At 41.4% G+C, this 24,164-nt stretch overlaps 1 protein-coding gene across 1 annotated transcript; it reads right to left on the bottom strand.

The window, feature by feature from the left end:
- Window positions 1–3,313: 3,313 nt before the first annotated feature.
- On the bottom strand, window positions 3,314–24,164 carry LOC128368290 (uncharacterized). Its single transcript, XM_053329079.1, has 17 exons — window positions 24,156–24,164; window positions 18,049–18,276; window positions 17,842–17,922; window positions 17,500–17,599; window positions 17,327–17,398; window positions 17,102–17,225; window positions 15,718–15,952; window positions 14,730–14,886; window positions 13,951–14,038; window positions 13,762–13,824; window positions 12,856–13,055; window positions 12,612–12,743; window positions 12,210–12,407; window positions 11,959–12,097; window positions 10,564–10,809; window positions 3,712–3,871; window positions 3,314–3,406 (listed from the first exon to the last, which is right to left on the bottom strand). The coding sequence occupies exons 1-17, from the start codon at window positions 24,162–24,164 to the stop codon at window positions 3,314–3,316; spliced, it is 2,325 nt and encodes a 774-aa protein (XP_053185054.1).

Raw genomic sequence — 24,164 nt, forward strand, 5'->3', positions numbered from 1 at the left:
AAGGAAAAGAGGAAGGAAGGAAAGGAAGGAAGGAAGGAAGGACAGATGGAGGGAAGGAAGGAAGGGAGGAGGGAAGGAAGGAAGGAAGGAAGGGAGGAACGACAGATGGAGGGAAGGAAGGAAGGAAAGGAAAGGAAGGAAGGATGGAAAGATGGATGTCTCTCTCGCTCTCTGTCTCTATGTCCTTTTAATGATTTTAAAGCTAAACATTATTTTATGCTGCAATCTTATATTTAATGGAAGGAAGGAAAGAAGGAAGGAAGGAAAGGAAGGAAGGAAGGAAGGACAGATGGAGGGAAGGAAGGAAGGGAGGAGGGAAGGAAGGAAGGAAGGAAGGGAGGAACGACAGATGGAGGGAAGGAAGGAAGGAAAGGAAAGGAAGGAAGGATGGAAAGATGGATGTCTCTCTCGCTCTCTGTCTCTATGTCCTTTTAATGATTTTAAAGCTAAACATTATTTTATGCTGCAATCTTATATTTAATGGAAGGAAGGAAAGAAGGAAGGAAGGAAAGGAAGGAAGGAAGGAAGGGAGGAAGGAAGGGAGGAAGGACAGATGGATGTCTCTCTCGCTCTCTGTCTCTATGTCCTTTTAATGATTTTAAAGCTAAACATTATTTTATGCTGCAATCTTATATTTAATGGAAGGAAGGAAAGAAGGAAGGAAGGAAAGGAAGGAAGGGAGGAAGGACAGATGGAGGGAAGGGAGGAAGGAAAGGAAAGGAAGGAAGGATGGAAAGATGGATGTCTCTCTCGCTCTCTGTCTCTATGTCCTTTTAATGATTTTAAAGCTAAACATTATTTTATGCTGCAATCTTATATTTAATGGAAGGAAGGAAAGAAGGAAGGAAAGAAGAAAGGAAGGAAGGAAGGACAGATGGAGGGAAGGGAGGAAGGAAAGGAAGGAAGGAAGGAGAGGAAGGAAGGGAGGAACGACAGATGGAGGGAAGGAAGGAAGGAAAGGAAAGGAAGGAAGGATGGAAAGATGGATGTCTCTCTCGCTCTCTGTCTCTATGTCCTTTTAATGATTTTAAAGCTAAACATTATTTTATGCTGCAATCTTATCATCATTTTATTTCTCTCTTTCTATTTTTCTATACTTTGTTTTATTATAAGTGTGTGTGTGTGTGTGTGTGTGTGGGGGGGGGTTAATTGTATGTTTTTTCTCAAATTACATGTTTTTGTGTTTTATGTAAAGCACATTGAGTTGCCATTGTGTATGAAATGTGCTATATAAATAAAACTGCCTTTCCTTTGAGCTGCCCTCATCAAACATGAGTCCAGTGATAGAAAAGTAAAATGAAGATGATAGACAGCACACAGTGAAGACTACACTCACAAATCAATAAAAACACACAAACTGATGTTGATGTTTTACCCACATCCCCTTTATTCATTTATTTTTTTGGTCTTTGATGCTTACACACAAATATAGTAAAGATGAAACAGCACCAGCACATGTCTCAGTGTCATTAAGGCCACAGGTTTGGTTCAGTTGAAGTCACAGTTAACATGTCACTTCAATCTACTGATAATTAACATGTTGATGGACTTTCTCTCAGGATGAACATGAATGAGACTGAACTGATGTCTACATCTGAGCATGATCTGATATTGTATTAAAGGCACAAGCTGACGACGGCCTCCAGGCTGCTGCTCACAAAAACAGATTCAATATATCAAAAAGAGATAGAAAGGAAGAAGGTTATACTGTGGTCTGCATTTGACTGTCTCTGTATCTAACCAGTGCCGACAGGATGGAATAAATGTCTTCAACGTCTCTGAAAAACTTAGCTGACACTTCAGAGCACAATGTCTCCTTGAACTTTGGATCCACTGCACTCTTCCACGTCAACTGCTTTTAACTTTGAGTTTTTCAGGTTTTGGATGAGGCACATTTTATGGTGGTTCAAAAAGAAAAACTCCACCAGACAGTTTATGTTAGTTTTATACAGAAACCACAATGAATGGACAGTAAAGTGTATTGAATTAAACCCTTTAAAAGCCTTCATTAATCACTGACTAGTTCACACAAGAAAGACAACACTCCCTTCGGTCACTGTAAACCCTTCATCTACGTCTGCATCTCTGAGTTGAGCTGAGCTTTGTATCAATCATCAGCTGATTTTTGTTATTTGAGAGTAAATTGATATTCTTGGTATTAAAGTGGTTTGACTCTCAGAGCTCTGATCTCAGTTCCTGGCTCATCACTGCTGCCATCAGGTGTTTGGTTGCAGTACAACAAGCTGCTCAGCACTCTGATGATTCTCTGAAACAGCACTTCATTGTTAACAGTAACCTGTCATAATATATGAAGATGGTGATTAGGAGTGTTGATACTACTGATTAATCATTTGATTATAATATGTTTTACCTTCACCATTACAGAAAGTACATAATAATAAAAAAAAAAGGTCAACTGCAGAAAAGTTGCTCTGATGTTTTGGGTCTGAATAATCACAGATCAGTGTCTGAGCTGCTGGATGAAGGAGGTGCACTCTGTGTGATATGAACACATGAACCTGACTCAGCTGCTGGATGAAGGAGGTGCACTCTGTGTGATATGAACACATGAACCTGACTCAGCTGCTGGATGAAGGAGGTGCACTCTGTGTGATATGAACACATGAACCTGACTCAGCTGCTGGATGAAGGAGGTGCACTCTGTGTGATATGAACACATGAACCTGACTCAGCTGCTGGATGAAGGAGGTGCACTCTGTGTGATATGAACACATGAACCTGACTCAGCTGCTGGATGAAGGAGGTGCACTCTGTGTGATATGAACACATGAACCTGACTCAGATCAACTGTTGTGACGGTGCCGCCTGGTTGGTCTTTATAAAGTGTGAATCACTGAGGACGACACAGCAACATGTTCTGCTTAGAGACGTTCCTTCAAAGATTTACTCAGGTTGGTTATTAACAAATTAACAAATGATCTACGTGCACATGCTCAGATCTGATAGGAGCTGCATGGCTTCATTCACACAGTTGATCAGATTGTTTCCTGCTCCCAGCCCGACTGAATCAACTCTAAACTCTAAACTGGACTCAATCAAAGCTGGAGAGGGATCAGCAGTGTTTGGTTATCACAGCAACAACAACTGAGCAAATCTTTTCAGGAGGATAAAGCAAAAATCTGTAATCACGCCGAAGGTCGAAGCCTGTAGGTCCGTCCGAGTTACCATGGAAACAACCTGAGAAGACAACAGAAACAAACTAGCATTAGTTATCGGTTCCAGCTGTATGATGTCATGTATCCCAAACTGCAGTGCAATGACATGAATCAACATGTTAAAAGTTAGCTTTTACCTAATTAGACCAGGCCATGGTGATGAAGGCTGGGTTTTCATCCACATATCTGTTCCTGGCAGATCTGCGTCTTCTCTTACCGCCACCGCAGCTCTGAGACAAAGTTCAAGACAAAGACACAGATGAAGATTTAGATTTCCGTTTTGCAATAATATTAGTGGTCTGAAGCTTCATACAGAAAACATATATATAACATATAGGAAATATTCATGAAAATACAAATACTTTAGCTGGATACAATTAAAATGTAGCTACTGGGATATGTGAGCATAGAAATCAAACAGTACTAATCATCTGAAATGTGATCGACCCATCATGAGAACATGTATTAGTTGGCGTGTGTTCAGACTGCAGCTGTTCTGCATGTGTCTGTGGGAGGATTTGGGAAGCGGGCGTACCTTGGCGCAGGTGTTGCCCTTCTTCACACACAGGTTGAGTTTGCAGTGCAGGTAGACGTCACCAGACTTCCCAGAGAACTGGAACATGTTGAAGGAGAAGTAGTTGGACGTTCCCTTTCCATTGCTCTCCACTTTCACCGTCTTGTCAGAGTCGGGACAGCTGCTCAGAACCAAGAAAACACACCAAACATCAGGAGCTGCATCAGCATCCAAAGAATCACAGATGCCCCTGAACATCTGGTCTGTGACTCAGTCTGAACTCACTGCTTATCCATACTGGTTCATATTATTCAATGTTTGCACATTAAAAGCATAATTTAAAAAGGTTATAGATTTGACACATAACCAAAGACATTCACATATACAAACACACTTGGACCTACATATACTCATCTAGTCATGAATAGAAGTAAACACATGTGAAGGAGAGTTTGGAAGATAAAAGCTTATTAAGATCTCTGAAAAACTCAATACATATAATTGAGTCTTCTTCAGTGTTTCTTCATCCAGCTTTATGTAAAACAAACACGACACTTTATTATGAGGCAGCAACACTTTCCTGGAGCCTAAAGGCTTTTCAGATGTGACAGTCTGCCTGTGTACACTGTTGGATCTGCAGGGTCTCACTGAGCTTTTCATGAGAATGGACACACAGTCAAGCAGGTAGACACCAGGTGCTCTGTGCATGGTAACCATGGAAACGGCTTCTGTGTGCATTACTGCATCCCTGCTGGTACAACTGTATTTTCTTTGTAGGCTATAGCAACATATTAAAATCTATCTTATAAATAACTAAATAAGATCACATTAACTACTAACTTTCAAATGAGTTCAGTTAGTGAGCTTGCTCATGTTTTTTTTTTTTTAAACTTTATTTTTTTCCAATCAATACAGAAATACAAAAACAAAAAGACAAGGGGGAATGAGCACTACTTAGTCACATAAAGATGCCATTTTGTCCATCTTAGAGCACACAGCTCTGTATTGAGTCTGAGGCTGTAGGTCAATTGTTCCATTGTTCGAATTTCTCCTACGATGTCCAGCCAGTGGCTCAGTCCAGGTGGGTCAGTTTTCAACCAACTCCTTGTAATGGCTTTCTTAGCTGCAAGTAATAGGATCTTGAACAGATATTTGTCTTTTTTACCTACTACATCTTCAGGTATTAGTCCTAAATATACATACCGAGGGTCATTGGGAATATTATATCCAAAGATTTCACCCATGGTTCTTAAAACCCCCTCCCAAAATGACTGTATTTGCACACATGACCAAAATATGTGAGAATGGTTGGCGTTCAGTTGCCCACAATTTCTCCAGCAATATTGTTGTTGGCCTAATTGTTTATTTTTGATTTTAGGTGTAATAAAGAAACGTGTTAAATTTTTCCAACCAAACTCTCTCCATGTTCTAGAGCTTGTTGATGTGTGTTGGGTCTTAAACATGGACTGCCAATCATTCTCAGATAACTCCACATTGAATTCTCTTTCCCATTTCACTTTTATATATACTGTATTTCTTCCCTGTTGTTTCAATAAACCTTTATATAGTTTAGAGACAATTTTTGAGGGAGTTTTCTTAAATGCACCCGTCAACACCTCAATCACATCATTCCCTTCTAGTGAGATCTCGTTCTTAATTTCTGTCTCATAAAAGTGTCTTAATTGGAGATATCTGTACAAGTCTCCATTTTCCAGACCAAACTCATTTTTAAGTTGTCCAAACGATTTGAAATGTTGCTTATCTACCAGTGTACAGGTAGCTGTTATTCCTTTGTCTCTCCACTTTTCAAAGGTCTTATCTAAAATTCCTGGTCTGAACCTAGAAGTGTGAGCAGGCCATATCAACAGTTTACAGTCTCCTGTTAACTTATATTTTTTAACCACATCATACCATATTTCAAACGTTTCTCTCATGATCGAGTTTTCACCCTTAGGATCCATGTACTCTTTTCCACTCAACCTTGATTGTGGAGGGGCCTGGCCCAGGCGCATCTCAATGTCCTTCCATCTGGCTTGATAGTTTGGAGAGCACCAATATACTATGTATCTTAACTGTGCAGCATAGTAGTATTCTCTCAAGTTTGGCAAAGCCAATCCTCCATTTTCTTTGTCTAGCTGAAGGGTCTTGAGTCTTATCCTAGGCCTGGCCCCTGCCCAGATGAACCTGGATATTAGCTTGTCCCATGCTGAGAATTGTGAAACTGGTACTCTAATTGGTAGCGATAAAAACAGATATAGCAACCTAGGCAAGAGATTCATCTTGACTACCTCTATTCTTGAGCTGAAATCCATTATTAAAGTTGACCACTGTGCCACATCTTTTTGAATTTTATCGTTCATTAGTTCATAGTTTGTTTTGTAAATTCTGTCGAATTCCTGAGTTATTATCACTCCTAGATATTTTATCGACTTAGCATTCCAATTTAATTTATATCTCTTCCTGATTTCTTTATTTGGCTTGTAGTTAAAGGTTAAAACCTGAGTTTTAGACATATTTAATTTGTAACCTGACAGTAATCCAAATTCTTCCATTATTTTTACTAATTTAATGAACGTTATATTTGGGTTTTGAAGGAAGGTGATTATATCGTCAGCAAATAGACCTATCCTGTGTTCATCACTTGCAATTGTTATTCCTATCAGCCCATCCTCTTGTCTAATCATTTGAGCCAGTGGCTCTATGAAAATCGCAAAAAGGGCAGGACTAGCACAGCAGCCTTGTCGCGTCCCTCTATACAGTTTAAAGGTGTCTGACAGGTGGCCATTAATTTTAACTCTGGCTGATGGGTTTGTATACAATGCCTTTATACAATTAATGAATTTATCGTTGAAGCCCATCCGCTCTAGTACTCTATACAGAAAGTCCCAGCTGACCCTGTCAAACGCTTTTTCAGCATCTAAGCTGATCAGGGCAGCGCTTGTGTGGTGTTTATTAACATGGTCTATAATATGAAGGGTGCGCCTGATGTTATCCTGTGTTTGGCGTCCCTTTACAAAACCTGTCTGATCTTCGTGTATCAGGTCAGGCAGGAAACGCTCTAATCTTTTAGTAATAATGGACGTGAACAATTTATAATCTACATTTAGTATCGAAATTGGGCGATATGACTCGCAGAACTCTTTATTTTTCCCCTCTTTGGGAATAACAGATATCACAGCATCCCTCCAAGATGGTGGAGCTATAGCCTTCTCAAGTGTCCAGTTAAATGATTCCAATAGTACCGGGGCAAGGACTTCTTTGAATTTTTTGTACCATTCATTTGGGTAGCCGTCGCTCCCAGGACTCTTATTAGTCGCCAGTCTACCTATGGCTTTATCCAATTCGTCTTTTGTAATAGGGGAGGTCAAATATTTATTTTGTTCTAAGCCTATAGAGGGGAGGTCCAGCGAGGTCAGAAATTGTTTTATTTTCTCTTCGTCAACCGTCTCAGGCTGTGAGTATAACGTCTCATAGTAGTTTTTAAAGCTTCTATGGATTTCTTCTGGGTCATAATTTAGTGAATTCGTTAAAGGGTCCCTGATTTTATGAATTGAGTTTGTTATTTGTTGCTTTCGAAGACGCCTTGCTAAAATTCGTGTTGCCCTTGGGCCTGATTCATAGAAGGTTTGCTTTGTGAATCTCAGTTTCTTTTCAATTTCGTCTTTCATTAAGATTTCTATTTGTTTCTTTATATCTTTAATCTGATTCCCAGTTGTATCTTTATTGTCATTTTTGGGTCGTTGTTTTTCAAGTTTTTCCAAATCCCTCTCTAATTGGTCGTATTTTAATCTCTGGATTTTCCTTAAATGAGCTGTTCTTGAGATTAGCTTCCCTCTCATAACTGCTTTAACCGTATCCCAAATAATAGTTGGGTCGACCTGGTCATCCTTATTGTCATTTATACATTCACCAATTTCTTTTTTAATTTCTTCCGCCATAAGTTTGTTGTTTAAGATTCCAATATTCAGCCTCCATAGTGTGTTCCTTGGTCTGTTATTTAAATTAATTTTTAGATAAACAATGTTGTGATCAGATATATCTGCTGTTCCGATTGTACACTCATGAACCCTATGTCTATCTGTAATATTCATCAGAAAAAAGTCCAACCTAGAGTGTACCTTGTGTGTAGCTGAGTAGTGGGTGAATTCCCTATCTCTTGTATGGGTACTTCTCCATACATCAAATAAGCCAGCTTCTCTCATCAGAACATTTAGGTCTTTTGATTTCAGGGATCCATGTCTACTCGAGCTTGTTGTGTCTAGTCGGTGGTTCAAAATTGTATTCCAATCTCCAGAGCAGACCAGTATTCCTTCACTCTCAGATACAATCAGTTCGAATAATTTTTTAAGAAAAGATCTGTCACTCTCTGGAGGAGCATAAACATTCACAAATGAGACCAGGACATTGTCTATCCTGCCCTTAATTATTACATATCTACCTTCATCATCTCTTTTTTCTTTAATCAGATCAAAGTTCAATGAATTAGAAATCATTATTGCAACCCCTCTTTTTCTGTTATTTTTACATGAACTATAATAAGTATTGGAGTGACCAAACTTTTTTAGTTTCTCATGTTCAGAGTTTGACATGTGCGTCTCTTGTAAAAATATTATTTGGGACTTATCTTTCCTTATTTTCGCTAGCACCCTGCTCCTCTTAACCGGGTTACTCAAACCGTTGACATTCAGAGAAGCTATTTTCAGATTATGCGACATTACTACTCAAACACAGAAAAAGGTAAATTGCTTTGTAGTAGTGTTTTCCCCCAAACAAAATAGTAAAACGAGAACAGAGAAAGAACAAAGTCAACTGAACATAATAAAGAACTGACCTCCAAACCGGGAGGAGAAAACTCCTCACTGAGACCCTGTTGGTGGGTCTAGGGTAAATCCTATAGCTAAGATAGGGCCCTATGCATAGGGTGGCTAGGCCATTTAGGAAAACTAACCCTGCCATCCTAGAGTCCAACAAAAATGAAAACTAGATCGTCTCTCCCAGACATTTATTGTCAATGAAGCCTATATAGTCCAGTTCAATTCTTGCATTTCAGTCTCGTAGTGGCAGTTATCTTACCAGCCTGTGATGATTTTTAAATCCTCATTTTACCTCCGTTGCGCTGGGGATCATTTCTGAGCAGTGTGATCGCTCTGGAAACTCTGCAGTTTGAACCGCGCTCTCCGGGTGACGCCGTCCTCTGCCTCGCGGGGACCCGCTACCTTTTGCCATGACCCCAGCAGCTCTCCCAGGCGCGCTCCCCAGTCAGCCTCCCGCTCGGCTGGCGTCCCGTCTTCCACCGTGATTCCACGTCTCCTCAGCTCCACTCTCGCGTCCTCCGCGCTGGTATAGAGTCGGGCTCCCGTCTCCCAGTGGATGCGTATGTTCACATACGGTGTTTGGAAGCGGACTCCTTTCACTTTCAGAGCCTTTTTGATCCCGTTGTATTCTTTACGTTTCTTGACCACCTCTGCACTGTAGTCATGGTCAAAGTAGAGGGTCTTGTTATTCAGCTGGATCCTTTCCTTATTAGTTTTTTTCCATGCCTCTTTTAGAACCCATTCCTTGGTTGAAAACTCCTGAAAGTTGATTATGAACGCTCTCGGAGGTTTGTCTGGAGCGGGTCTGTGTGCGCCGGTTCTGTGTGCGCGTTGTATGTTTAACTCCATGGCGTCCGGAATTGGTAGCTTGCCCCGAATTAGCGCCTCGACATACTCTAGCACCGAGTCTTCTCCCTCCTCTCCTTCTGCTACTCCAAAGACGCGGATGTTATTGCGTCTGGAGCGTGACTCTAGGTCGTTTAGTTTATGTTGCAGGGCTTTTTGCTGTTTCAAACAGGAGCTCAGGGCCTCGGTCGTTTCAGCCGCCCATCTCTCGACTGTCTCCACCCTGGACTCTGCTTCTTCCACCCGGTCAGATAAGTTGCGTACTTCTGCCCCGAGCGTATCCAGTTTACCGTTGATTTCTTGTCCAAGATGGGTGATTTCTTGTCGCAGAATGGTGTTATCGCCTTTCAGATCAGTTTTGAGGTCATTAATCGCCTTAATTATGTCTGCAGGCGCCATGGCGGCCTGGTCCACTTTGCCGCCGCCGCTGCTGTCTCTGGTTGTCGTCGTGTTTTTCTGTTTTGTAGGCTCTCTTTCGTCGGCTTTTTGGCTTCTAAGTGTTCTTCCCCAATCCATTTATCTGTTTTATCAACCAATACTGAGTGTTAAGTTAGTTAGGGGGTAAATTGCGGATTGTCCGGGAGAGCGATCTCACCGTGCGACTGGTTACTCCATGCGCTAAACCGGAAGCCGAGCTTGCTCATGTTTACCAGTAACTGTAAAGTGTTTATGTCCCAATAACTACATCAGTCACATATCTCAGGGAAGTCACAGATAACAAGGATCAGTCTCGTCAGAGGGTTTAAACTGTGTGTCCCGTAGAAAACCACTCTAGACAATTCAGCTCAGGCAGCAGGAAGGTGCATCTGTGAGATGAGCTCAACAGTGACAGTTTGACAGGATTGTGCCCACTCGCTTCTCACTGAAAATGAATGAATTAGGAGCGTCAATCACTTCCTGTCTGAAAAGGCCTTTAGCCTTTTTAACAACTGTTACTTCCTGAAAACATGCAACATGTTGACGAGCACTGGCATAGAGAGCGTTTGATTAGACTTTGCCTGATGTGTCAACACTGGCTGTGGCCACTACACTGTGATGTCTGTTAGGTCATCATCAGAGTGGAGGGAAATGTAGTAGGACCAGACTTTGCTTTCAGGGCTCATTAAGTGGAATCAAAAAGCAGGTTTCTTAAAGAGTCCCTGCTTCTTCTTCATTTCGAACTGACTGAGAAATGCCAAAGCAGCACACTGGCTTCCACCTCTGTGTCTCTCACCCGCTCTTGATCAGGTCGTATTTCAGCTTCGCAGTGGGTGATTTGTCGTTAGTCGCCCAGCAGGAGTCGGTCACCACGGCGACCAGTGTGTCATCCAGCCCGGCCGTCTTCAGCTCCACCCAGACGGTCTGGTCCAGCAGGATTTCGGTGCTGGATGACACAGCTTGTGTGCGGCTGGCGTCGGTGAAGGCATTCATGGTCAGAGTGTATGTCCAAGCCCCAGATACAATCGTCTGGGTCACAGAGCTGCACCACACACACACACACACACACACACACACACACACACACACACACACATAATATAGTAATGTTATGTATTGTTATGCATTAAGTATTGTGTGAGTTAATGAGAATCCTAATAAACTAAAGTAAACACACTTCAGCTAAAGCCTCCAACAAGTCCAGTCGAGTAAAACTCAACCTGCACATCTTAAATTCAGTTGCAGCACTTTAAACTTACATTCAGCAGCAAACATGAATCTTTATTTTACAGTTGTGAGTCACTTAAACTGTCCACATGAACATGAGTGAATGGATCAAGTCATGTTAAAATGGAAAACTGTTGAATTTGATCCCAAACATTCATGACTCAGCATTTCATAACTCCATTTAAAAAGGTCCAAAATACGACATTCAGCCCGACTAGACGTCAGCAAGTGTTTGCTGTGTGAAGATGTAGTGGAGTCATGGCGACCTGAGCAGTGAATGAAGTCTCACTACCTCTGTGTGTTCGGGGTGGGCGGATCCATACTGCAGGATCCATACTTCCATACAAGCTACTCATTTGGTATTGATTCTTTTTTTTTGTTTAAACGCTACTAATATCCTATATATAAAACATGATTGTAAATATGCATGTTTTATGTTGTCCGTAATTTATTTTATTCACATTTATAATAATTTAATTAGATCATTATTTAATCATAGTATTTCTGTAAAACTTCCTCTATTTTACATTTATTGCAACTTTAAGTTTCTTGAAACGACTCGTCTTTCAAATGTGGGAAATCTCTGAGTTTCAGTTCAGATAGTTCAGAGTCAGGGCTGTGAGTGTATATTATGGATCATTTAAGGCTTTTTCAGGCATGCTTGTCTGCTTGTGACTGGTTCTGACCTTTTCTTTAAACAATGAGTATCACTGATGCATAGATCCTGTTTCAGCACAAATTCACTTCTAATTCTGCTTTGTGCACATTTGAATCAGACATTTGAAATAAAAGAATTCTGTTTCAACCAGCACACACACGACCGGTCAGGATCTGCACTTGTGACCGCTCGTTTTTACTTCTCTGTCCAACTTATAAATGATGAGTCATTCATTAAAATGTGAGAATCAATAATTAACTGTTATTGTCAGCTGGTGATTCAGGATCAAACCTGTTGAACACTCACCTGGATTTGATTTTGAAGGACATGGTTTCCTCTTTCGTTTGGTCGTAGTAGCAGGAGAGTTCGATTTTCACTTCATCATGGCGAGTGATCTTGGAGCCAGAGCTGTCCTGAGCAAGGATGTAGTTCTTGAACTTAAAGTCGGACTGCAGGGTCAAAGGGATACAGACAGTGTTACTGCAGAAACCACACATGGATCACTAACACAAGTTCTGAGAGGCAGAAGTGATCTGACTGAGAGTCCGTTATTAGAGAAGAGATACCCACCGTGAGCTCTGTGTCACAGGTGTCGCTCTTGAAGTCGAAGGTCACCATGTGGGTCTTTTCGTCCAACTGGCCTGTGCAGGTCTTGTCCTTGAGGTGTAAGACAGAGTAGTCGACGTTCTTTTCCTCCATGAGACAACGAGCCAGACTGACTGAGGCAGAGTTTTTATCGCAGACGGTCGGCTCGCCTGAACAGCAGGACAGATGAGGTCAATGAAACACACATATGTGTAGCACTAAGATTCATACTTTACTAATCAATACGTTTTTGATTCATAATTGATCCAATGTGTAAAAGTGTCTCTAATCTCAACATGGTGTAAACTGTTATATTTAATGCCATATTGTGTCATTTCACATGTGAGACAGGTCTCCCTGTTCAATCTTCTTACCAAAAGTTTTTGCCGTTCTGTATTTGGAGGCAAAACTGGGCCGACAGAGGCAGCTGGTTCCACCGCTGGCATCCTCAGCACAGAACTCATCATCACTGCAGAACGTGTCCTGACAGAAGGCCTTGTCCGAGGCTGAAAGATCAAACACAGATCAATACTTACTAGAGTCAGTCAGTGAGATAAACAGGAATAACAGCTGTTCACATACTGTCTCCATGTAAATGACAGTGAAGGACAGTCTTACAGCAGCTGGTCGATGTCCTCCAGTTGTCCACTTTCTTGTTGAGCAGGCTGCAGGCTTTGACGTAGGCCTGCAGGAACTGACACTTGAGACCGTCCACCGCCGGGTATTTGCACAGAGTGTCGGTGCAGGCTTTGATGTAGGGATCAGGCTTGATGGAGCTGTGGCAGGAGTCGAAGGGAGCATTCTTCAGGAGATCACACCTGTCATGGGAGACAGAAAGATCAAGTCCAGTCAGACACAAAAATAAGGTTAGTGATAATTAACACATGTTTGTCATAAAGCTGCTCTGCTATTGGCTGATAGTCTAATCACAGGACAGAGAAAACTCTGTTCCCCAAATAAAGAGGAGACTTTAATGTGTGTTCAGGTGTGTTTAGCTTCAAGCTGCACCCCTGTTCTTTGCCTCACAGATCAAGAAAGAAATGAATACCTCCACTGCAATAGTACAACAAAATAGGAGAATGAAATGTGGACTATAATCTAAACCTACATTAATAAATGATCTAATATCAGATTATCATATTCATTTATTCTGTCTGACTGAAACTTGGCTGTGTCATGAAGCATGTGTGAGTCTAAATGAATCCACTCCTCCCAGTCATATTAATGCTCCCATCCCTCGAGACACCGGCCTAATAATCAACCCTAAACAGAAGCTTCATTTGAACTCGTGAAAGTTTTATTAGTCCTTCTCACCCAACCTGGAAAACTTTACAGCCACTTTTATTTGTTATAGTGTACCATCTCCTGGCCCATACGCCCAATTTATATCTGACTTCTCAGAGTTTCCATCAAACTTAGTCCTCAGTACTGATAAAGTAATTATAGTAGGTGACTTTAATATTCATGTGGACGTTGATAATGAAAGTCTTAGCACTGTATCAGTTCAGGTGTGTCTCTGCTCACCGTTTAGTCATCTCCGTGCATTCAAACTTATTGCCATCAGTCTCCTTGGTCACTTTGTCACAGCTAGGGGGAGACAAACAGCAGAAGTCAGCAGTGTTTCCCAGGCCTCAGTCCTTCATATAAACACACCAGCACTACTAGTATACATGCAGCCCAGTGATGAGGCAGCAGTCAGTGACCAGGTCTTACCTCTTAGAGCTTAAGTCAGCAACCTTCACTTCACTCAGAGTCCGACTGGACTTGCCACATAGACCCGGCATGGTGGTTCCACTTGGTACTGGACAGTTTGAGGAGAGAATATGAGTCAGATGACAGATATGCTAACATTAGCAGCACAACAAAACAAACATGTCTTAAAATGCAACTGAAACAAATCAGGATCCTTTCAGTGAATTTTTCAGATAATGAAGTCAGTAGTGTGCTGTACATGGGCCGATCCAACTAAATGAAATTCATCCTCAACAAATGACAAGAAACACATGAACACCTCAGACTGTTAACTATAATGTCAGATTCTGTTTTTATGTTCATGTCATTTCTAAGTTTAGGCTCATTCCAGATTTACTGTTTCCACTCTTCTTTGGAGATCTTTGAGAGCTGCTTTTATTCCCTCTGTCAAGAACACGTTTTCATTAAGAACTCAAAATATTTGTTGGAGAGACTGATTCATACTGCAATATATCTGTGCTGTCTTCTTTTTTCACTACAATCAGCTGATCACAGCCTTACCCCCCCCCCCCCCCCCCCCAACCACCAGCAGCGTGTACAACATAGGTAGTGTAAGTTGGTGCCATGCTGAATGTGTTTACTGCAACATACAGTCAAATGATGTGTTGTTCATTAATCAGCATCAGCAGCGTAAAGCAACGGAAGACCTCAGTTTGAAAAATGACATTTGTATGATAGTTGTTTATTATTCTCACACTGAGCCGCCCTCTTTCATCCATGTAGGACGTGTTTGTCTCTACCTTTCGTGTAGATCTGTGCGGTGTAGCCATCAAAGAAGACAGAGGTGCCTTGTTTGGACTTCAACAGCTTGGCGGTGACCCCAGTTTGGTCCTTAGTGAGCTCCACATCGTGATGCGTCGCAGGTGTGCTGCTGAGGGTCAGCTCTTTGCCCTTCAGCTGCATCACAGCAGAGGAACACATGATCACACATGACTAACTCACTCAATGCTTCAGTCATCTTCTGCTTCTGTGCTCCACTGTTTCCAGTTTGGAACTTTTAATAATAATTATTATAATTATAATTATGATAATAATATAGTCTGCTTGTGAATGTTTTTAACAAATAGTGTAAAACCTAAAGTATACAGTCTTTCTGTAAGCTTCATCATGTGTTTATCAATGACTGATGACGTATTTATGAATAAAAAATAGATTTGTGGTTCAGAAGTTTGGTATAGAGACTAATGAGAGGAAACTGTGAAGGGTCAGAATATGAACAGTATGTAAAGGTTCAAATGTACTACGGCTGTGAGCAGGAAACTGGAGCACAGTGAAGACATGATGACCTCAGAACATTAACACAGTGTGTATATACCATGGTGTTACACTGGGAGGAAATGAACTCAGTGTGTATATACCATGGTGTTACACTGGGAGGAAATGAACTCAGTGTGTGTATACCATGGTGTTACACTGGGAGGAAATGAACTCAGTGTGTGTATACCATGGTGTTACACTGGGAGGAAATGAACTCAGTGTGTATATACCATGGTGTTACACTGGGAGGAAATGAACTCAGTGTGTGTATACCATGGTGTTACACTGGAAGGAAATGAAATCAATGATATGTTGGGGATGCCTCCTTTATCAACTTGTTTTGGTTTGAGGGATTCAGACTAAACAGGAAACATGAACTGATGATTGCTTTTGGCACATTTGGAACATGGCAGTACAAAAATATAATAATGTCAACAGCAGGAAGTGAACCTGTGGCTGAAGGTAACTCACCGTAACCCTCCCACCTTGTTCCAGGTGAATCTTAACATCTGGCCCATCCAGATGCAGGATCACATGATCCAAAAAGCTAACATCTGTACGATGGCGGTCCTTGAAGACGGCCTGCAGCTTGACGCCTGTTTCTGACATCAGAGTGTACGCACAGCGATCCGGGATGGAGGCAGCCTTACCGTCGACATCGATGACAGTGGAGCCGGTCACGGTGCACACGGCAGGTTTCATACACCTGACAGAGGTGGGGAGGCAAGTAGCATCATCAGCATGAGGAAACATCTGGAAATGACTGAGGAAGTGGAAACTCTCCAGGAAGTAACATCAAACCAAAGTGATGAACTAACAGTGACATGGAAAGATGTTGCTGATGTATGAAACTGCTCACTGACTCTGAGCAATGACACCAGGGGCCATTCTAGGATCAGACCTTTAGAGGGACCTACGGTGGCCGGTAAGTGCAAAACAAAATTACAAAGTGCAAAACACTTTTACAAAGCATGAAACAAATTTACATGTTGGGAAACATTTTTACATGTTGTTAAACAAAATTACATAAGCCAAACACATTTACCACAGAGAAAACCAATTTACATTTTAGAAAACAAATTTACAAACGCCAGAATCTTACGGAAGGGGAATGTACCAAATGCCACTAACCCTAACCCTGTTCCCACAAAACGGGCAAAACATAATTTACACCATAAACTTTCACTACATCCATGCACTCCACCAAGTCTTTTCCGCCATACAAACTTTTTGACCTCATCCTCAATCACTTCCGCAACTTGTAAATTTATTTTCTAAAATGTAAATGTGTTTTGTCTGTGGTAAAAGTGTTTGGCTTATGTAATTTTGTTTAACAACATGTAAAAATGTTTCATGCTTTGTAATTTTGTTTTGCACTTACCCGCCACCGTAGGGACCCCTGCTAAACTACTCATTTCACTACATAACGTAAATTACAACAAGAAGTATTCATACGTAGTAGAGTGTTCCACTACAGTGTATAATAATAATAAATATAATAATAATAATAATAATAATAATAATAATGATAATGATAATAATAATAATAATAATAATAATAATGATGGTTCAGAATAAACAATGACAGGTTTGTACAGAGAGGACCCTGAGATAGTTAACAAACCCTGAGGGAAACACAATGTTAATGACAGAACTATCCAAAGTACATTAAAGCTGTTAATAAAACCATTAAAAAATCACAATGATCATTTATTTATTTTTAGGGGTGCTGAGATCAAATGTAGGGTACTTGAACCCTAAAAAGGGTCTAAAATCACAGCTGAATGACACAGAACAAAATGATGACAGAACAGAAAACTGCATTCTCTTAGAAATATAAATCAAATATATTTACAGGCCCTCGCCCTCGCATTTCTTCCCAGAGCCACAAGGAGTAGTTTTGAGCTCTGCTGAGGCACTGCACGTTACAGAGGAGCCATCTGAGTCACATAGTCCCTTATTCACTGGAAGAACAGCACCTGAAACAAAAACACACAGATCACTGAATCACATGTAAACCTTCAAATGTCATCATTCAGCCTCAAAGGGTCCCTGAGGGTCTCTGAGGGTCCCTGAGGACCCCTGAGGACCCCTGAGGACCCCTGGGGGTCCCTGAGGACCCCTGGGGGTCCCTGAGGATCCCTGGGGACCCCTGAGGATCCCTGAGGGTCCCTGAAAGCCTGTTTAAATCGTCAGTTCAGCTACTTTGTGATTTGAGTGAACTGCTCCTTTAATAATCACTTCTCTGCTAACCTGAGTGTCTGCAGGCGCTCGCGTCCTTGTAGACATACTTGTTTTTCTCCTTAATCTCCCACGTCGTCACTTTCTTACCACCAACCTGAACTTCAACGTTCTGCAGAGGAGCAACAGCACAGAGGTTACACCACACTGACAGCACAGAGGTTACACCACACTGACAGCACAGAGGTTACACCACACTGACAGCACAGAGGTTACACCACACTGACAGTGTGTGCATGTATGTGTGTGTGTGTGTGTGCATGTGTTTGTTTGTGTGAGTGTGTGTGTGTGTGTGTGTGTGTGTGTGTGTGCATGTGTTTGTTTGTGTGAGTGTGTGTAGGTGCATATACTTACCAGAGTAGCGAGTGGATAGCCTCCATACATATGATTAGTAACAACTCCTTGATCACCAAATGTTCTGAAGGCAATGTAAATCTGTAAACATGAAAAGGAGAAACAGATATAATTAATAAATAAAATCCTAAATCTTTTAGAAAAGACTTTATTGATTTGATATCAGAGATATTCAGATGGACGATGATGAAGCTGAACAATGCTCACATATTGAGTAGAGTCCTTGTAGAAGTTAATGTATGAGCTGCATGTTGCTGTCCCTGTGAGTTGTGGCAGCTTGTTATGATAATTTGATCCTGGAGATTTGGTACCTTTTCCAATGGCCCATTTCCCCTTGTTGATTCCTTCACCTTGACCCAGCAGAACACAGTCGTTGTCACTTGTGTCGCGTTTGCCTTTGAAACAAACTGAGACTTTGTTTCCGGAGGTGTCGACCTGTTAACATCAGAGATACACAACAAATAAATGAGTAACGCTGGTGAAGGTGAATGTGTTCTGTTCTTCTTTCTCTCTCTGGATGTTTGTGTTGTTCAGCTGAAACTATTCTAGTGAGGGTCCTGTTTCAGTTACCATGGTAACTGACTGTGTGAACCTAATCTACTCGCTGGCAGTTTTGTATTAAAGCGTATTAAATCATATTAAATCATATTAAAGCGTATTAAAGTATATTAAAGCGTATTAAAGTGTATTAAAGCATATTAAAGCGTAATAAAGTATATTAAATCATATTAAAGTATATTAAAGTGTATTAAATCATATTAAAGCATATTAAAGTGTATTAAATCATATTAAAGCATATTAAAGTGTATTAAAGCATATTAAAGTGATTTACGTTGTTTCAGCATATTTTCCATCGTGAGCAGTGATATAGAGTCACTGTCTCTGTTCTCTAAACCAACTTCACACACCTCAAACATTTAAGAACATTATGTGAAAAAAGAAAGAAATAAAACATTGTGCTTCACATAATAATGATAGTATTAGAAAACTGCTGTGTAAAGCTCTGCATTGTAACTCTACTGAGAAGAGTTATAAAAACCTAACAGCTGCTGATGAATAATGTTTACTACAAACTTTACTACAGAGAACATTCTGCTGAACTATCTCATTAAAAGCAATGTTTGTCACATATCTGCAGGCTGCAAGCAGTAAGTAAAGAAGTAAAACTTTATTTATATCATGCCTTTTTTAACACAAGACATCGACACGCAAAGAAAAAGAGATTGAGAACATTTTAAAAAACACATTCAAGAATACATGCAGACATAGGAACACAGAAAGCATCCAGCAACCAGTCTCCACTCAGAGCACACACAGCTGAACTTATCCAAAGTACGTTTGTTTGAGAGTAAAAGTGAAGCATTGTTCCAGACACAAAGGATCAGCAAGGACAAAGACTTACAGCTGTTAACCCTTTATTGGTTATTTAAATATCCTTCATTCCTTCCTTCCTTCCTTCCTTCCTTCCTTCCCTTCCTCTTTTCCTTTCCTTTCTCTTTTCCTTTCTCCCTCCCTCGTTCCTCATTTCCTCCGTCCTTCCTTCCTTTCCTTCCTTCCATCTGTCCTTCCTCCCTCCTTCCTTCTCTCCTCCCTTCCTTCTTTCCTTCCTCCATCCCCTTTCTTCTTCCTTCCTTCCTTCTTTCTTCCCTTCCTCCCTCCCTCCTTCTCTCTTTCTTTCCTCCCCCATACCTTCCTTCCTTCCTTCTTTCCTCCGTCCTTCCTTCTTTTCCTTCCTCCCTCCTTCCTTCCCTTCCTTCTTTCCATCCTTCCTTCCTTCCATACTTCCTTCCTTTTTTCCTTCCTTTCAATGAGTGTCCTATAAAGGGTTAAACAGGAAGATTCATCTTACTTACATACAACTTCTGGTAAACTTTTCCAAAGAAGGTTGCGGGACACGTTTTGATGTCTATTTCAGTGCTGGTTGTAAAATAAGTTTCTTGTCCTGTTGAAATGGAGACATGATGAGAGTCAGTTAGTGAAGTGAAGTCAGTCAGCAGGTTGGACCACAGGTAAAAACTGCATAGACTAATGTTAAAGAACAAAGAGCTCTGAGGAGCCTCAGCAGCCATGTAGACTCACAGATCAACATTTTAGATCCATAATCACAAACAAGCTGACTCAAAGTTCAGTAACAAGTCAGCTGGACAATGACCTTCCTGCCTCAGTTCAAATCATTCTTCCTGTTGCTCCTCAGAGTGTCAGATCATCTGATATCAGTCAGGTCTGCTGACCCTAAACTCATGTTGTACATCTCAACTTTCTTATTTGGTCTTTCCTCGCTTCTCGACCCTCACTGGAATCCAAAGTTGTTCCGATGCATCACAACATAACTGGACAGGCAGATTACAGATTCAATTCAAATTCATCACTCCCATATTTATATTTTCTGATTCACCGTCTAGTTAAAAACCTGTGTTAGTTATCGGTCTGATTAACAAAAGAAGCATAAAGAACTTTCTACATTTATTCAGAATGTGTCTTCATGTGATCTGTTATTTATAACTATAAATTAACTATATTTATAGTTATATCAGTTAACTTGAATTATAGGTGAATGAAAGTCATCAAGAAACACATTTTAACACATTTGTATTTTAACATTATTTATCATCATTTCTATTCAGTCACACGTAGGGTTGTTAGACTATAACAGGGAACTTAAATGTTAGAAAAAACATCTTGTAGCTTAATCTTGGTTAAATTAACCAGATTTAATGTAAATCCAGTGTAATGCATGCACACATTGATTTTACTCTACATTCATGTTTTTGTTGTTCAATGAAAGAATTGATGAACCCTTACGCCTCACTTAAAAAAGGTTGCTTTGAGTTCATTAGGGACAAAAATGTCAGCGTAAAAAACATCAGTGAAATATTATTCATTATTTTCTACGTTCTATTAATTATTTTTTTAAACAATCATCAGTCCTGATAATGAATATCAAATATTAAATAAATATAAATAAAATGAAAAAAAGAAAGAATTATTTTCTATATACTAAATGCAAAGTGATTATTGCGGGTGGGGGGGGGGGTACAAATAAATACTTTATATTGACTTGCAAGTCTGTCTTTATCGCTCTCTCTCTCTCTCTCTCTCTCACACACACACACACACACACACACACACACACACACCTTCAAACTCAAAAATTTGAAGACAACCTGTGTGTGTGTGTGCGTGTGTGAGAGAGAGATTTAGACATAATGCTGCTGTGGGTTAGGGTTAGGGTCTGCTGTGGGTTAGGGTTAGGGTCTGCTGTGGGTTAGGGTCTGCTGTGGGTTAGGGTCTGCTGTGGGTTAGGGTCTGCTGTGGGTTAGGGTTAGGGTCTGCTGTGTGTTAGGGTCTGCTGTGGGTTACGGTTAGGGTCTGCTGTGGGTTAGGGTTAGGGTCTGCTGTGGGTTAGGGTCTGCTGTGGGTTAGGGTCTGCTGTGGGTTAGGGTCTGCTGTGGCTTAGGGTTAGGGTCTGCTGTGGGTTAGGGTCTGCTGTGGGTTAGGGTTAGGGTCTGCTGTGGGTTAGGGTTAGGGTCTGCTGTGGGTTAGGGTTAGGGTCTGCTGTGGGTTAGGGTTAGGGTCTGCTGTGGCTTAGGGTTAGGGTCTGCTGTGGATTAGGGTCTGCTGTGGGTTAGGGTTAGGGTCTGCTGTGGGTTAGGGTCTGCTGTGGGTTAGGGTCTGCTGTGGGTTAGGGTTAGGGTCTGCTGTGGGTTAGGGTTAGGGTCTGCTGTGGGTTAGGGTTAGGGTCTGCTGTGGGTTAGGGTTAGGGTCTGCTGCGGGTTAGGGTTAGGGTCTGCTGTGGGTTAGGGTTAGGGTCTGCTGTGGGTTACGGTTAGGGTCTGCTGTGGGTTACGGTCTGCTGTGGGTTAGGGTTAGGGTCTGCTGTGGGTTAGGGTTTGCTGTGGGTTAGGGTTAGGGTCTGCTGTGGGTTAGGGTTAGGGTCTGCTGTGGGTTAGGGTTTGCTGTGGGTTAGGGTTAGGGTCTGCTGTGGGTTAGGGTCTGCTGCGGGTTAGGGTTAGGGTCTGCTGTGGGTTAGGGTCTGCTGTGGGTTAGGGTTAGGGTCTGCTGTGGGTTAGGGTTAGGGTCTGCTGTGGGTTAGGGTTTGCTGTGGGTTAGGGTTAGGGTCTGCTGTGGGTTAGGGTCTGCTGCGGGTTAGGGTTAGGGTCTGCTGTGGGTTAGGGTTTGCTGTGGGTTAGGGTTAGGGTCTGCTGTGGGTTAGGGTCTGCTGTGGGTTAGGGTTAGGGTCTGCTGTGGGTTAGGGTCTGCTGCGGGTTAGGGTCTGCTGTGGGTTAGGGTTAGGGTCTGCTGTGGGTTAGGGTTAGGGTCTGCTGTGGGTTAGGGTTAGGGTCTGCTGTGGGTTAGGGTTAGGGTCTGCTGTGGGTTAGGGTTAGGGTCTGCTGTGGGTTGGGGTTAGGGTCTGCTGTGGGTTAGGGTTAGGGTCTGCTGTGGGTTAGGGTTAGGGTCTGCTGTGGTTAGGGTCTGCTGTGGGTTAGGGTTAGGGTCTGCTGCGGGTTAGGGTTAGGGTCTGCTGTGGGTTAGGGTCTGCTGTGGATTAGGGTTAGGGTATGCTGTGGGTTAGGGTTAGGGTCTGCTGTGGGTTAGGGTTAGGGTCTGCTGTGGGTTAGGGTTAGGGTCTGCTGTGGGTTAGGGTTAGGGTCTGCTGTGGGTTAGGGTTAGGGTCTGCTGTGGGTTAGGGTTAGGGTCTGCTGTGGGTTAGGGTTAGGGTCTGCTGTGGGTTAGGGTTAGGGTCTGCTGTGGGTTAGGGTCTTCTGTGGGTTAGGGTCTGCTGTGGGTTAGGGTTAGGGTCTGCTGTGGGTTAGGGTTAGGGTCTGCTAACACCATGAAGCCCTGGCTCTAAAATGACAGCCCAGAACACAGGAATGTATCAAAGAGTCATTTTTTGGCAGAAGGGTCAAAAATGTAGTTATAATGGGTTTAATGGGACATTTCTGTCCCTAAGGATTCATTATAGACCTATTATATGTGATTGATTCAAAGAATGTATTATAGACCTATTATATGTGATTGATTCAAATAAAATGATCAAGAAAATAAAAATAAAAAAGCCAAAACTGTAGTTAGTGAGGCACAAGAGTTAAATCTGTAAATGCATTCCAGACTGACTTGCTGTCTTAGTTTGCATGTCTGCTTATAATCAAACCAAATGTTTATATTTATGTTTATATACAGGTGATACAGTTAATACGTTAATTCCCCAGCTTATAAGGAAATTTCTGGAAACTTCCTGGAAATGCCTCCGAAATGTTCCGCCCCTTTGCAACCCTCGACACACGTGAGGCTGAAAATCCCTGATCGTCGAGTTTGATACAAGACACGTAATTTCCATTTTCCCTGAAACATTTAGCCTAATTCATAATTTCCAGTGTTCAAAACACACCCCAATAATATTCTGGGTTGTTAAATATAATATAAATAAATATAAAGACAAATAATTAATAAATAATAGAAACACATGAATACTGAGCAGTAGGGGAGAACTTTTTACTTTCCTTTGAATTCCTCATGAACCATAAAGTCAATAAATTCCCTTTTAATTAGTAATGAAAGTCTAAAGTGTCAGGTAGGAATAGAGAGGTCATTAGTTGTCCCTGAGTTATTTTAATGGGGAAAATAAAATATGTATACAGTCTTAGACAAATATTTAAAATGTTTAGTTTCATTGAAATACAACAAGCTAACAATCTCCTGCACCAAGAGAACATAAACAGGAACAATCATTCCATTAATATTGTTCATTTTCACCTCTCTGACTGCTCTGAGCTTCACATCTGAAGGAGTCTGACCCTTGTTTGTCTTCCTGACAAAGTTCCTGCTCATTTTGTTCTCTTAAAAGAAAGAAAGAACTAGATATATCACATTATAAATGTAAATACCAACATGTGACAACCAACCCCGAAGACAATGTGAGCTTCCCAACTGGGATTTTTCTCTACCAGCAAAGTTAAAAACCACATGTTTTGGTGTAGCTAAGAAAAAACCTCCCTAACTATCGCTCTCTCTTCATACTTTTTAATGACAATGATGTTTTATTATAAACTCTTTGTGTAAGAGAAGAGAAACACTGAAGAGTTGATATTTACATTTTCACATGAAAACCACTAAAGGTCCTCTCACCTCAGTGTCAAGCAGTTTACTCCAGAAATGATCTCTGAAGTAACATCTCAACTAAATTCTGAAACTTTCCATCCCGAAACGTTTTAACAGCGCCCTCTAGGGCCCGAGATCTGATGAATGTGACAACCAAGCCCGTTCTCCCCTACACAGAATGAATACACAGTATAAGTCATGTGTGTTCTTACCTGACACAT

The sequence above is a fragment of the Scomber japonicus genome, chromosome 11 (genome assembly GCF_027409825.1).
Source record: "Scomber japonicus isolate fScoJap1 chromosome 11, fScoJap1.pri, whole genome shotgun sequence".
In the NCBI taxonomy this organism is placed as follows: Eukaryota; Metazoa; Chordata; class Actinopteri; order Scombriformes; family Scombridae; genus Scomber; species Scomber japonicus.

What these genes read in the sequence shown, in the direction of transcription:
- LOC128368290 (XM_053329079.1), bottom strand. An exon ending in CGCACAGATCTACACGAAAG is followed by an intron (nt 14,039 to 14,729) that starts GTAGAGACAAAC and finishes CAAACTGTCCAG; the next exon opens with TACCAAGTGGAACCACCATG. An exon ending in GCTGACTTAAGCTCTAAGAG is followed by an intron (nt 13,825 to 13,950) that starts GTAAGACCTGGT and finishes GTCTCCCCCTAG; the next exon opens with CTGTGACAAAGTGACCAAGG.